General features: G+C 44.0%; 1 protein-coding gene across 3 annotated transcripts in view; it reads right to left on the bottom strand.

The window, feature by feature from the left end:
• Positions 1-14,936, bottom strand: part of ddhd1b (DDHD domain containing 1b) — an 85,568-nt gene that overhangs the window by 13,783 nt on the left and 56,849 nt on the right. For 2 of the 3 annotated variants that reach the window (XM_061811463.1, XM_061811462.1), the window contains exon 12: positions 3,352-3,603. In XM_061811463.1, the coding sequence (XP_061667447.1) occupies positions 3,352-3,603 (252 nt within the window). Of the gene's footprint in view, positions 1-2,902; positions 3,204-3,351; positions 3,604-14,936 lie in introns of those variants that run through there. The other variant, XM_061811464.1, reaches the window with a different exon arrangement.

Genomic DNA, 14,936 nt, shown 5'->3' on the forward strand with positions numbered 1-14,936 from the left:
AGGTATGGAACCAATTTGGAGAGATGGCTGTGGAGTTTTTGACCAACTTATTGAACAGAATACTAGCGGGCGAAAAGATGCCTGAACAATGGAGGAAAAGAGTTCTAGTTCGCATTTTTAAGAACAAAAGGGATATTCAGAGCTGTGGGAATTATAGAGGAATAAAGTTGAGCCACACAATGACGTTATGGGAAAGACTAGTGGAGGCTAGACTCAGGACAGAAGTAACTTTCTGCGAGCAACAGTATGGTTTCATGCCTAGAAAGAGTACCACAGATGCATTAGTTGCCATGAGGATGCTAGTGGAAAAGTACAGAGAAGGTCAGAAGGAGCTACATTGTGTCTTTGTGGCTCTAGAGAAAGCCTATGACACAGTACCAAGAGAGGAACTGTGGTACTGCATGCATAAGTCTGGTGTGGCAGAGAACTATGTTAAAATACTACAGAATATGCATGATGGCAGCAGAACAATGGTGAGGTGTGCCTTAGGTGTGACAGAAGATTTTAAGGTGGAGATGGGACTGCATCAGGGATCAGCTCTGAACCCCTTCCTGTTTGCAGTGGTAATGGATAGGGTGACAGATGAGGTTAGACTGGAATCCCCTTGGATCATGATGTTCGCAGATGATATTGTGATATGCAGTGAAACCAGGGAGAATGCAGAGGAACAATTAGAAAGATGGAGACATGCACTGGAAAGGAGAGGAATGAAGATTAGCCGAAGTAAAACAGAGTATATGTGCGTGAATGAGAAAGGTGGAGAGGGAAGAGTGAGTATACAGGAACAAGAGATAGCGAGGGTGGAGGACTTCAAATATTGAGGGTCAACAATCCAGAGCAATGGTGAGTGTCTGGTGTGTTATGTGACAGAAGAGTCTCTGCTAGGATGAAGGGCAAAGTTTACAAAACAGTGGTGAGGCCGGCCATGATGTACGGATTAGAGACGGTGGCACTGAAGAAACAACAGGAAGCAGAACTGGAGGTAGCAGAAATGAAGATGTTGAGGTTCTTGCTCGGAGTGAGCAGGTTGGATAGGATTAGAAATGAGCTCATTAGAGGGACAGCCAAAGTTGGATGTTTTGCTGACAAGTTTAGAGAGAGCAGACTTCGATGGTTTGGACATGTTCAGAGGCGAGAGAATGAGTATATTGGTGGAAGGGTGCTGAGGATGGAGCTGCCAGGAAAAACAGCGAGAGGAAGACCAAAGAGAAAATTTATGGATGTGGTGAGGGAAGACATGAGGGCAGTTGGGGTTAGAGAGGAAGATGCAAAAGATAGGCTGAGATGGAAAAAGATGACACGCTGTGGCGACCCCTAACGGGACAAGCCGAAAGGATAAGAAGAAGACCACATTTCAGGCTTCAAACATAAACGTGAAATTATACATATTTTTTTGTCAAAAATCGACAACACATGGGACACAATCGTGAAGCGGAATGAAATTCATTGGATATTTTATACTTTAACAATAAAAAAACTGAAAAGTGGGGCATGCAATATTATTCGGCCCCTTTACTTTCAGTGGAGCAAACTCACTCAAGAGGGTCAGTGAGGATCTCTGAATGATCCAATATTGACTGATGATGATAAATAGAATCCACCTGTGTGTAATCTAGTCTCTGTATGAATGCAACTGCTCTGTGATAGTCTCAGGTTTCTGTTTAAAGTGCAGAGAGCACCATGAAGACCAAGGAACACACCAGGCAGGTCCAAGATACTGTTGTTGAGAAGTTTAAAGCCGGATTTCGATTCAAAAAGATTTCCAAAGCTTTAACCATCTCAAGGAGCACTGTGCAAGCAATCATATTCAAATGGAAGGAGTATGAGACTGCAAATCAACCAAGACCGGCTGTCCCTCTAAACTTTCACAAGGAGAAGACTGAGCAGAGATGCAGCCAAAGAGGCCCATGATCACTCTGGATGAACTGCAGATATCTACACCTGAGGTTTGCTTTTCTTCAGCAGGGACAGGGATGATGGTTAAAATTGATGGGAAGATGAATGGAGCAAAATACAGGACCATTCTGGAAGAAAACCTGGGATGGAAATTTATCTTCCAACAAGACAACGATCCAAAATATGAAGCCAAATCTACAATGGAATGGCTCACAAATAAACGTATCCTGGTGTTACAATGGCCAAGTCAAAGTCTCGAGCTGAATCCACTCGAGAATCTGTGGGCAGCGCTGAAGACTGCTGTTCACAAACGCTCTCCATCTAACCTCACTGAGCTCGAGCTGTTTTGCAAGGAAGAATGGGCAAGAATTTCTCGGTGTGCAAAACTGAGAGAGACATACCCCAAGTGAATTGCAGCTGTAATTGCAGCAAAAGGTGACGCTACAAAGTTTTAATGCAAGGGGGCAAATAATATTGCACGCCCCTCTTTTCATTATTTTATTTGTTAAAAAAGAAGTTTAAAAATATAAAAAAAAAATTGTTCCACTTCACAATTGTGTCCCACTTGTTGTTGATTCTTGACAAATATCTTATATCTTTATGGTTGAAGGTTGAAATGTGGCAAAAGATTTAAAAGTTCAAGGGGGCCGAATACTTTCACAGGGTACTGTAGATAGATAACTGTCTTGTTTTATCTTTCTCTGTCTCACACTCTAAAATCACGAAAGGACTTTTAGTCTGATTTTTGTTAGGAGTGACAACTCGTAAGACTTGTACCTTTTCCTCTCTTTGCAAAGACTTTCTTTATGTAATAAAAATCAGACAAGATTGTCTCTTTCCTTATGGTGTCAGAAAAAGATTTTGCCAAAACAACACACAGACACACACACACACACACACACACACACACATATATATATAAGTGACACGGTGGTGCAGCTCGAAAAGCGTTGGCCTCACAGTTCTGAGGACCTAGGTTCAATCCCAGCCCTCCCTGTTTGGAGTTTGAATGTTCTCCCCGTGCCTGTGTGGGTTTTCTCCAGGAACTTCAGTTTCCTCCCACATCCCAAAAACATACATTAATTGAATACTCTAAATTGCCCCTAGGTGTGAATGTGAATGCGGCTGTTTATCTCTATGTGCCCTGCGATTGGCTGGCAATCAGTTCAGGGTGTACCCTGCCTCCTGCCCGTTGACTGCTGGGATAGGGTCCAGCACTCACAGGGCAGATATCGACACGATCACTGAGCGGGAATCGATCCCACGCTGCCCACACCAAAGGCATCATCATCATCAGTGACTGGGTCCTGTTTGATTTGATTACATTAAAGGATGTCAAAGTCAGAAAAATCATCCTGGATAAGAGTAAACATCAGATGCTATTATGTCCTATTGTCAGGATATCAACATTTTACTTTGCAGACAAAACAGTAGATGATGATCTTTTGTACTTACAGGAGGTGTGGTTCATGACTACTGAAGTGGATTGCGACATCGCCTGCTCTATCTCCCTCCGCTCCTCCTCGACTAGTTTTTCTTTGTCATCACTTTCAGAGAGAACTTTCTTCTCTCCTGCTGCATTTTCCGCTTCTGCAGTTCGATCCTCAAAATCCGAGGGCTCCTCCTCCATTCCACCCACCAGACAACTGGATCGAGAAAAGCGAGAAAACAGGATTCCTCCGATTCCCTTTCCAAGACTTGCAGCACCTGAAGGGCAAAAACATTTACATGATAAATGAATCGTGTGAAAACAAAAATGTCAACACTTAACACTCATTGTTGCCTACAATAGCGTTATTTTGTATCTACAGTGAAGAAAACAAGTATTTGAAGACCCTGCTATTTTGCAAGTTCTCCCACTTAGAAATCTTGGAGGGGTCTGAAATTTTCATCGTGGATGTCTATTGTGAGAGAGATCATCTAAAAAGAAAAATCCAGAAATCACAATGTATGATTTTTTTAATTTATTTGTGTGATACAGCTGCAAGTAAGTATTTGAACACGAGTAAAGCAATGTTATTTGGTACAATAGCCTTTGTTTGCAATTACAATGGTCAAACTTTTCCTATAGTTGTTCACCATGTTTGCACACATTGCAGGAGGGATTTTGGCCCACTCCTCCACACAGATACTCTCTAGATCAGACAGGTTTCTGGGCTGTCGCTGAGAAACACTGAGTTCCAGCTCCCTCCAAAGATTTTCTATTGGGTGTATGTCTGGAGACTGGCTCGGCCACGCCATAACCTTGATATGCTTCTTACGGAGCAACTTGTTGGTTTTCCTGGCTGTGTGCTTTGGGTCATTGTCATGTTGAAAGATCCAGCCATGACCCATCTTCAATGCTCTGACTGAAGGAAAGAGGTTCTTTCCCAAAATCTCACAATACATGGCCCGGCCATCCTCTCTTTAATACAGTGCAGTCGTCCTGTCCCATGTGCAGAAAATCACCCCCAAAGGATGACGCGACCACCCTGATGATTCACAGTAGGGATGGTGTTCTTGGGATGGAACTCATCATTCGTTTTCCTCCAAACACGGTTAGTGGAATTATGACCAAAAACTTCCAACAACTACAGGAAGCATTTGACCTCTGTAATGGTAAACAAAGGCTACTGTACCAAATATTAACATTGGTTTTCTCAGATGTTCAAATAATTATTTGCAGCTGTATCACACAAATAAATCATTAAAAAAAATCATACATTCTGATTTCTGGATTTTTCTTTTTAGATTATCTCTCTCACAGTGGACATGCACCTATGATGAAAATTTCAGACCCCTCCATGATTTCCAAGTGGGAGAACTTGCAATATAGCAGGGTGTTCAAATACACAAATACAAAAGATCACGGGCTGTAATGACCCCTCACGGGACAAGCGAAAAGGAAAAGAAGGTTTTGAGGTAGTATACCAGCATGTTTCGTAATCTTACATATACACATACATGTGTATTTTCACGTTTTGGAGAGCAACTTTATTTCCGGTTGCAAAATATTTCTCATTCTATAGCTAACATTATGTCATTTACTTCCGTCCGATTTTCTCATATTGAATGGTTTGCTGCCCTTTAGACCCCTCTATGATTTCTAAGTGGGAGAACTTGCAATATAGCAGGGTGTTCAAATACTTATTTTCTTCACTTTATTACTAATACTAACACTGATTGGACCAGCAGGATGTGAGTGTCCTAACATGGCACGAGGAAGAAAAATAGTAGGTTCGCTTATCAAAAATTTAATGAGTTAATTGCCAGAGGGAAAAAAACAGTTCTAATGCTTGCTATTTTTTAATTTCATTGATCTGTAGCGCTTTCCCGACAGAAGGAGTTGGAAGACCTGGTGGCCAGGATGCGGAGGGTCCGAAAGGATCCTGCCAGCTCTGGACCTAGTTCGTGTTGAGTCCAAGTCCTCGATAGTGGGTAGCGTGGTGCCGACAACCCGTCCAGCAGTTTTGATAGTCCGTTCCAGTCTGAGTTTGTCTTTTATTTGTGGTGGCCCCAAACCAGACGGTGATGGAGGTACACAGTACTGATTGGATAACCACTGTGTAGAACTGTCTCAGCAGCTCTTGTGGCCAGCCATGCTTCCTCAGAAACCACTAACAAGCTAGAGACCCATCTCAATTCTCCCTTCCAGAGCCAGGATTGTTGAGAAAGTAAATCTTAAATCAACGGAGCAGTGTTTCAGAATTCAACACAGTACAGAATCTGCTTTTATCAAGGTGCTAACGATTTAAGGTTGAATACTGACTCGGAAAGGTGTCAATTCTGGTCTTTTTGAATGTCAGTGTGGCTTATGATAGGGTAGATCATTATATACAGCTGAAGAATTTGGAAGCGTGGGTAGGACGAAATGGAACAGTCCTTAAATGGTTCAAGTCCTACCTGAAGTAAATTAGTTATTTTGCAAGTTGTCCAATCTCATCGAATGGCAATGACATATGGGGTCCTCAAGGGTCAAGTCTTAGAGCCCAACTGTTCACCCTGTATTTGCTACCCTTGGGTTACATTCTTCAGACTATCATCGATATGCAGAGGACTACAGTTCAATTGAGGCGTTGTGTCACTGTCTAAAACATTAAAAAAAACTGGATGAACACAAAATTTTCGTCAATGAAAACACAACAAAACTGAGATAACAGTTTTAGGCAAGAAAGAAAAGAGGATTGCTAGTAGTAAATACCTGGGATCACTCCTTTAAAAAAACAAAAAAGAGACCAAATTCAAGACCTTGGTGTACTGATTTTCAATGGTGATATGAAATTAATTACTAAAATTGCCTTCTACCAACTGAAGAACATATCCAGAGTAAAGGCTTGCATGCTCCAAGCAGATCTCAAGTAGACTTGCCTACTGTATTTTAATGGTCATTTGACTGAACTCCTCAAAAGAACAAACAGCTGCAGCTCATTCAGAATACTCGGTTTCTGAACAGAACAGAGAGGTTAGAGCATATTACTCCAATTCTAAAGTCTCTACACTGGCTTCCAGTCAGCTTTAGAATTGTGTTTAAAGTTCCTCTTCTCGTCTATAAATCACGAAATGGTTTAGAGCCTAAATACATGAAAGAAATGTTAATGGAATACAAACAGAGGGTGTCTCTGAGATCTACAGACTCAGGTCAAATAGAGGAGCACAGAGTGTAAGGCAAACTTGGTGATTCAGAATGCTGCTGTTATGTTGCAAACAAATGGATTAAGTGTCAGGATTTATCATTGTATGAAATAGGGCTAGACCCAAAACCAGGCAGAGGCAGAGGAAGTAGATGAGAATGGTTTATGAAGTACCAGCTCAGGTTTTACCATATCCAAGGAGTGATGGTGATCCATTGGAACAGGGAAAGTGCAGGGAGCAGGAGCGTGGGCAGGTGAAAGAGCTTAATGGTGTGGCTGGAGCAAGCAGCGAAACGGGAGACATGGAAGGAGCACTGGGGATGGAGGGGACATAAAACTTAGTATAATACCGGGTTGCAAAGTAATCAATTTGAACGTACAAGAAAGGATCCTAAGACGAGGCCTATGTGGCATATATGCAGGCAGTGATGGCTGTTGTTTCATAACAAATGTATGATGTTGGCTTGGGAGAGAGTGGGGGAAAGGTGAGGCACAAAGTGCCACCCAAGTTCCAAAAAAGGAACTACCAGTTCCGAAAAAGGAACTACAGGGCACACAGACCATGACGGTACCCAATCTATGCCCCCGACCCACACATACACATACATGTCTATTTTGACTCCTTCCAGGCTTCTCAGGGTGTGACGCATAAAAGTCTCTAATTCAAGAGTCATTAAAGAGAATTAAAGACAATAAGCTTGCAAGAGATCCAGGAGCATTCTTATTGACCATACACTTCCCAGTCTACCTGAAACTGAAACAACTGCCACTGGGTCTCACATTCAGGATGCATGATACTGTGAAGTCAGGATGGTCATCAATGATAAAGGAGGGGGCGGGGGGTGGGGGGTTATGGGCAGAGGACTAACAGTACACACGTGAAATGATGCGTGGATCTCCGGGGATTGGCAGCTTCAACAATCGAACCAATGTGGGAATGATGATTTTGTGATAGGATAGAACCAATAAAGCGTCCCATGAGCTTGCATGAGTAAGTGTGGGGAGAAAGGTCGTGGGAGGCGAGCCAAACAGACTAACCCATCTTATAAACATAGACGGGGGAGGGATGCAGACCCGCCAACCACTTGGTTTTTTTGGCTTACCAAATAAGGGCAGCTCTGACATCCTTCCAGAAGGATTGTACCCGAAGTAAGTGGTCCCTCATTGAAGGAACCGCCACAGTGTGCACCTGTTCCTGAAAGATTGTTACGGTTGAAAACCGTAACAAGCCATAAAAGGAGACATAACTCTGAGCTGGTGAGAGAATTGTGAGCATATTTCACCGATGGCAGAAATGTGCTCTAGGAGGCGGGCCTCCCTGTGGCTCTGCAGCATAGAGCAGGCGCCATATTTTGATTCCCCCGCTCTGTCGAGATTGTGGATGACAACCAGAGGAGAGACTGGCTGCTCTGCCCAGCGCTTTACAGAACTTGTTCCAGATCTGTGAGGAGAACTGTGGACCTCTGTCCAAGATGATGTCAATGAGGATGGTGTAGAGGTTGAAGATGAGAAGGACTAGCAGCTGAGCATTTTCAAAAGCAGAGGGTAATGTATGGAGAACAAGTAAGTTTGGAATTGTGGGCCAACTGTAAAACCGCTAGACTATATCTTAGTCGGAACTTCTCAACCTCACACACCACCTCAGACTCCTTCCCTACCAGAGAGGTGACATTCCAGGTCCCTCGAGCCATCTTCTGTAGCTGGGGATTGGATAGTCAAGGTCCCTGCCATCTGACAGAAGGTGTCAAGTGTGTTTTGTGACATAAGAGTCTCTGCCAGGATGAAGGGAAGAGTTTATAAAACAGTGGTAAGGCCAGCCATGATGTACGGATTAGATACAATGGCACTGAAGGGACAGCAGGAAACAGAACTGGAGGTGGCGGAAATGAAGATGTTGAGGTTCTCTCTAGGAGTGACGAGGTTGGATAAAATCAGAAATGAGCTCATCAGAGGGACAGCCAAAAGTTAGATGTTTTGGAGACAAAGTTAGATAGAGGAGTCTTCGATGGTCTCTCCAGAATTAATTGGGTTTAGGTCAAGGCTCTGGATGGCCCATTCAAGAACAGTCATGGAGTTGTTCTGAAGCCACTCCATACATATAAAACCCTTGTGACCCCGACCATAAATCGAGGAAGGTAGACAGGCATTGGCCGTCGACAGATTAGATAAAGAGAGACATATGAGAAACACAAGAGTGTTATATGGACAAGTCAAGGGTGTGGTCGTCTGTACTTCTGACTTCCCCAGGTCGCGACCAAAAGTAAAAGGTAAGAAGATGCCTGTTACTGTCGAATTCTGCATATTGAACTGCCTAAATTTGAGAAGTCATTGGTTTCATATTGTTTATGCCTCATATGAATTATTGAGAAGACGAGACAAAGAGAATAAGCGATAAAGAGAAAGTTGCATATCCCGTCGTAGCTGACGTATATTGTAGACGTACAATTGCAGTGTGAGGTTTACCTATTACATCTAAGGGGGATGGGATGCCTTAAAAACAGAGGGTTTGCCGTCGGTTTGAGTCTGGGACGTCGCAAGTTGGTGTACGAAAAAAACATAGCGTAGGCTAATTTGTTGCGCGATAGGAATTCGGTTGGGTTTAGTCGAAGAAGAGTGACCACTAAATTAAATAAACAATCATGGATGGTGAATTTGATCATGAATGTGCTGAATATAATCCAACTCAAGATGAAATTTAAATTGAGCGGCAAATGATGCCTAATGTTGACAAAAAAAACAAGATAAAGAAAAGGAGCGCGCATTAAAATAACGGCAAAAGCACAATTTGGGTAAATTCACGATTAGGACAAACTGACGATGAAGTTATCGGAAATCGACAGAGACTATGTAAATATAAATATAAATGTAAAAGACTATGAAAGATGGAAGAGACAGATTAGATAAGGGCTCATGGAACTTAAAGAGGTGAACAGAGAAAGCCACACTGCCCATTTAAGGATGTTGACGGTGACGGACATTGGAATGGGACCAGGAAACTACCCGGTGCTGGTAAAGTAGCATGTGACGTTGATAGCATCAAGGAGTCCATGAGGAAAAGAAGATGGGGCTGAGAAAAGTTGTATTTGATATGTGGACGCGAGTGAAGGAGTGCAAAAATGAGGAAGGAGGCACATTGAACACACACACGCGCGTGCCCTGAAACACACGTAAGTACCCTACCCACACACACACACACAAGGGACACAGAGGAAGCGAGAGGCACTGAAGGGGGGGGTTAGTGAAAACTGTCATGTTGATTTGATGTGAAGCCTCCTCTCGCATCGGAAATAACACGACGACTATTATTATTATTATTATATATAATATTATAGCAGCACGGTGGAGCAGCTGGTACAGCATTGGCATCACAGTTCTGGGGTCCCGGGTTCAATCCCGGACCTGCCTGTGTGGAGTTTGTGTTCTCCCTGTGCCTGCGTGGGTTTCCTCCTACATCCCAAGAACACGCAAAATTAATTGGACACTCAAAATTGCTGTGATTGTGAATGCGACTGTTGTCCGTCCCTATGTGCCCTGCGATTGGCTGGCAACCAGTTCAGGGTGTACCCGCCTCCTGCCCGTTGACAGCTGGGATTGGCTCCAGCACTCCCCGCAACCCTTGTGAGGATAAGCAGTTAAGAAAATGGACGGATATTAAATCATTATATTATATAAAAACCAAACAAAACGCTACAAAGTTGAAAACTCTTCTTTTTTTTCCTCATGCTTTTTAGAATATATCCATTTTTTGATCACATTACTTGCACTGTATGCGGTTTGAATTGTCCTTTTTTTTATTGTGTTTGTCATTTTTATTGTTTTTATCTTGTTTTAAATGTTTTATCTCTTTGTTTTCAAATGCCTTTAATCATGTCAAGCACATTGAGTTACCTCGTGAATAAAATGTGCAATACAAATAAATTTGCTTTGCTTTGCTTGACAATGTCGATGATAGAGGCTCCAGCAGGTCCAATATACAAGCCGTTTGATCTTAAAGATGTTGATTGTCTTGCTCGCTTGTCTCATCTCTCTTCTCGTGGTAATGCATGGCTGTCTAGTTTTGTGGAAACTTTACAGGGGTATACACTCTGCACGGGAGACAGGAGACAAGCAGCATCTAGATCATGCACGAGTATTGAACAAAGAGAAATCGTGACAACTGCAGGTATGCTTAACGTACTCAATGGAACTATATTGAGAGCACACTTCGAGCATCTGGCCGCAGCTATCAGACAGAGGTTCCCCACTCCTGTTACAGCTGCACCCACTTCTTTCCCCTATGTTAAACGACCCACTTGAGCACTTGACGAGCTGTACTAAACTTTGGACTGAATCGACTGGACATCACCCTGGACAGTCTTGCTAGGAGGAGGCTATGTTTAGGACTGCGATCCTGGCAGGTCTCCCCGGACCAGTACAGACCACTCTTAAAGCTGACCCTGACCTGTCTGGAGATCAGCCTAGATTTAGACAACACTTAGTACCACCTCAAAATGTATTCATGACAACAACAGGGTGAGGATAATGAAATTACTAAACTCTTAAAACAACTTCTTAAATTACAGGTAGCATAGGAAGGAAAAGTCCAAAACCAAACCAGACGTCATTTTTTGGCAGGCACAACCACCTAGACAGGCAGGTGGGTTCCGGGGTAATAGCCGGGGCGGATATACGCGAAGGCATTGAGGGGGCCGGGGGAAGAGTGCAACAACATCAACGTGATCAAGGATGTTTTGGTTGTGGTTCTCTCGATCACTGGATTAAAAACTGTTTTACACCTCCTCCACCTCAAGGTCAAATGCAAGGGCATGGAGGCTGGTCCAACAACCGAGGGGGCCAAGGCAGAGGCAAAAATGACAGCTTTGGCTGCAGAATGGATAACAGCAGGTTGGACAGTACCACTATGGGAGCCTGGGAAGCCAGGGCTCCGGCGATGCAGGCGCCATGATCCCCATCTCTGTTGCGGGGCGAAAAGTGAACACTCTCGTTTACACAGGAGCAACACATTCCTCGCTCAACATCTCTCTCCCGGACACTTTATTGTCACAACACACTGTGCAATTAATAGGCTTCTCAGGGACTCAACGGGCCCTGCAATGGACTCAACCCCTACTGACAATCTTGAGTGGACAGACCTTCACCATTCGTTTATAATGCCGGCAGCTGACACCATCTGCGACTCTGAACAATGGCCGATGACACCTGTGAGTGAACCAACTCCAACTGTGGATATTTATTGGGCCCGACTTGAACCAGAAACAAAACTCAAACCTGGTCTCATACATCAATTTCTGTTGCGGAAGCCCCGGTTAAACACTTACCTGCCTCCACTAGATCCATACCATTGCACAGTATATTACGACCGGAACCACGATCTAGTATACATGGAAAACTTTGCATACATACAAGGTGATGCTTGGGACATTACATCAACACATATATACACAGCAAGGGAAGGTGTAGCGGCATCCTGCTCTCTTACAGCAGATTACATGACAAGGTTAAAAATGCAGGAAGAGTCAGTACCCCACATTTCACTCGCTCCGTCTCCAGGACACGAGGTCCGATAGGTGGGACCGATGGTGAAACGACTGATTGGAATGACTGGGAGGACACACCACTCCCGAACGTACAGATCTCCAAATCAGCAGATCCATACCGCATCATTGTTCCTGGCGCACCTCCGACAAATAACATGACCATATTAGAATACGTGACTACTCCGACCATGACGACGCTGAGTCAATGTTAAACGAATTGCCTAAATTAGTTTTTTCCTCTGGACCCTTTGATGTTGGACATTGTACTAAGACACCAGACATTAAAATCACTGTTTTTCCAGGATCTCATGTTTACAGACCTCAATATTCTTGACCTGCGGGTGCTAACCAGGGGATGGAGGACACTCTCACTGGCCTGTGGAATTCTGGAGTCTTGGAAACATCCACCTCCTCGTGGTGTACACCACTCAGGCCAGTTTTAAAAGCAGATGGTAACACTTATCGTATGGCAAATGACTTGAGAGCCATTATTGATGTAACGACCACACCATTGTTACCTGTACCAGACCCCCACAGAATGTTGTCTACCATCACACCTGATTTGAAATAATTCAAAGTGATTGATTTGGCAAATGCATTCTTCTGTGTCCCACTCGCACCCTAGTGCAGACACTTGTTTGCATTCAAAGATCAGGGACACAATTTGCAATACACCAGGTTGCCATAAGGCTTCAAAAATTCACCTGGAATCTTTAATCAATGTTTGAAATCATTGCAACAGGATCTAAAACTCCCAGACAAATGTAAACTCCTGATGTATGTTGATGACCTCCTTTTGGCAGCCCCCAACAGCAGAGTCCTGTTTGTCTCTAACTAAACTGCTGATCTCTCTGTCCAACCTCTGACTAACGGCAGGGTCCTGTTCACTGATGGTAGCTATAAGCTGAATGGCTCTTTGGCTGTGGTGGCTGCCGTAGTGGAGCAGCAGCCCTCAGGTGAATTTTTAACTGTTTCCTCTTCCGTACTAACATCTGCTCCATCACCCCAGGCACCACAAGTGCTCGCACTCTGTCTCGCACTGGAACTGGCGGTAGGACAATCTGTCACTGTCTACTCTGACTCATCTTGCACTGTCTCGGCTGCTGTGTTGGACCTGTCTGCCTGGAAACGGAATGATTTTAAAACAGCAAAAGGTACTCCTATTGCACATTTGACACAGATCCAACGATTAGATAAAGCCCTGGCCAAACCTTTGGCACTGGCTATCGTCAAGGTCCCTTGCCACTCCAAATCCACTTCAACCACAGTCCTCAGCAATAATGCTTCCGACTTGGCTGTCAAGCAGGCGGCGGGCTATGTCCCACAGATGCTTGTCCAATTATCTGACAAATCCTCTCCTGACCTGCCCGAACCTCCGTCTCTTCATGAATTGGTTAAAATACAGCACAATATCTCTCCTGAACAAAAGATATTAAGACTGAAACTCACTCTATGGCTCAGATTGGCCCCAGAGCCATGCTAACTAAACTTCGCATGTGGTGGCATCCTAAAATGTCTGACTTGTGTCACGCCCACTGTCGTGACTGTAATATTTGCCAGCTACACAATGTTCGCCCCACACTAAGACCGTTGCCAGGTTCATTTGACCCACCCACCTGGCCCGGTGCTGAACTGGTGATGGATTTCACAGACACGATCACTCCTGTTCAAGGTAAGTGCTACCTTCTTGTTTTTGTTGACACCTTTTGCAATGGCCTGAAGCCTACCCCTGCGCTTGTGAAGACGCCATGTCGGTAATGAAACCTTTGGTGAAGCATTGGATTCCAACGCACGGTTTCCCCGCTCTCATCCGCTCGGACAACGGTACAGATTTCACATCCACACACCTAGCTACTGTAGAGAAGTGGTACAGGTTAACTCACAAGTTTGGTTGTCTTTTTCACCCCGCCAGTCAAGGTTCAGTTGAATGTATGACGCGCACGTTGAAGGAAAAACTAGCTAAAATATGTACCTCTTGCGGTATGAACTGGGTTCAGGTTCTCCCCCTTGCTGTAATGTCTGTGAGAAAAACTGTGTCTCGGTCAACTGGTTTCTCCCCTTACGAACTTCTTACAGGTCGTCTGATGCCCGGCCCTTCCTCCTCACTCCAACCACTGGAGGAGGGCGTTGTGTCTCCCAAGTTTTCTCATCAACCGTTTTGGACACAACTGCATTCTTTTGCTTCTAATTTCCCTTCACAGCTCCAGGACACTCTTCCAAAACCACCTCCTGCACTTGATCTTCCTGAGTGGTCATCTGTCTACCTTAAACAACTCTTGCGTAAGTGGTCAGAACCCCGTTGGTCTGGCCCGCACAAGGTGACTGCCCGTACGTCCAAAGCCATCCACTTGTTGGGAAAAGGAACTAAGTGGTTTCTTTATTGTATGCTTTGCACTGCTACAGACTCTTAATTCAACTTTCATTTTATTGTTTGTTGTTGTTTTATTGACCATGATTCCTACAGATTGTCCGATTGCTTTTCGGACCAAGAGAGGGAGAGCGGGAATCTCTGGCATTCTTATTATTGCCGTTATTGTTCTTGGGTATTTTGATCTGGGAAATCGTTCAAAAATACCCAATACCCACACCCACATCAGTGGCAGCTGTTACACAACCCACCCGCAAAATATTTATCACAGAGAAGAGTTGCATTATAAACAAAGCCCTATCTGTTGATGAGAGGTTTAGGGTTTTGACAGGCATTACCGCAGTAAACAATAATTGGTTACTAATGGCAGAATAAGCAGCTAATAAAACCCCGAGTGACTGTGTTGTTTGCATGGGACCTAGACCTTTGTTACGTGTTGTTTCTCCTTCCGTCAACTCCACCTGTATTCTAGATTTTATGAAAAATTTTGTGCCGACTAAAATGAATGCAAAATTTGGGATACTG

This window comes from Syngnathoides biaculeatus, chromosome 23, assembly GCF_019802595.1.
Source record: "Syngnathoides biaculeatus isolate LvHL_M chromosome 23, ASM1980259v1, whole genome shotgun sequence".
In the NCBI taxonomy this organism is placed as follows: Eukaryota; Metazoa; Chordata; class Actinopteri; order Syngnathiformes; family Syngnathidae; genus Syngnathoides; species Syngnathoides biaculeatus.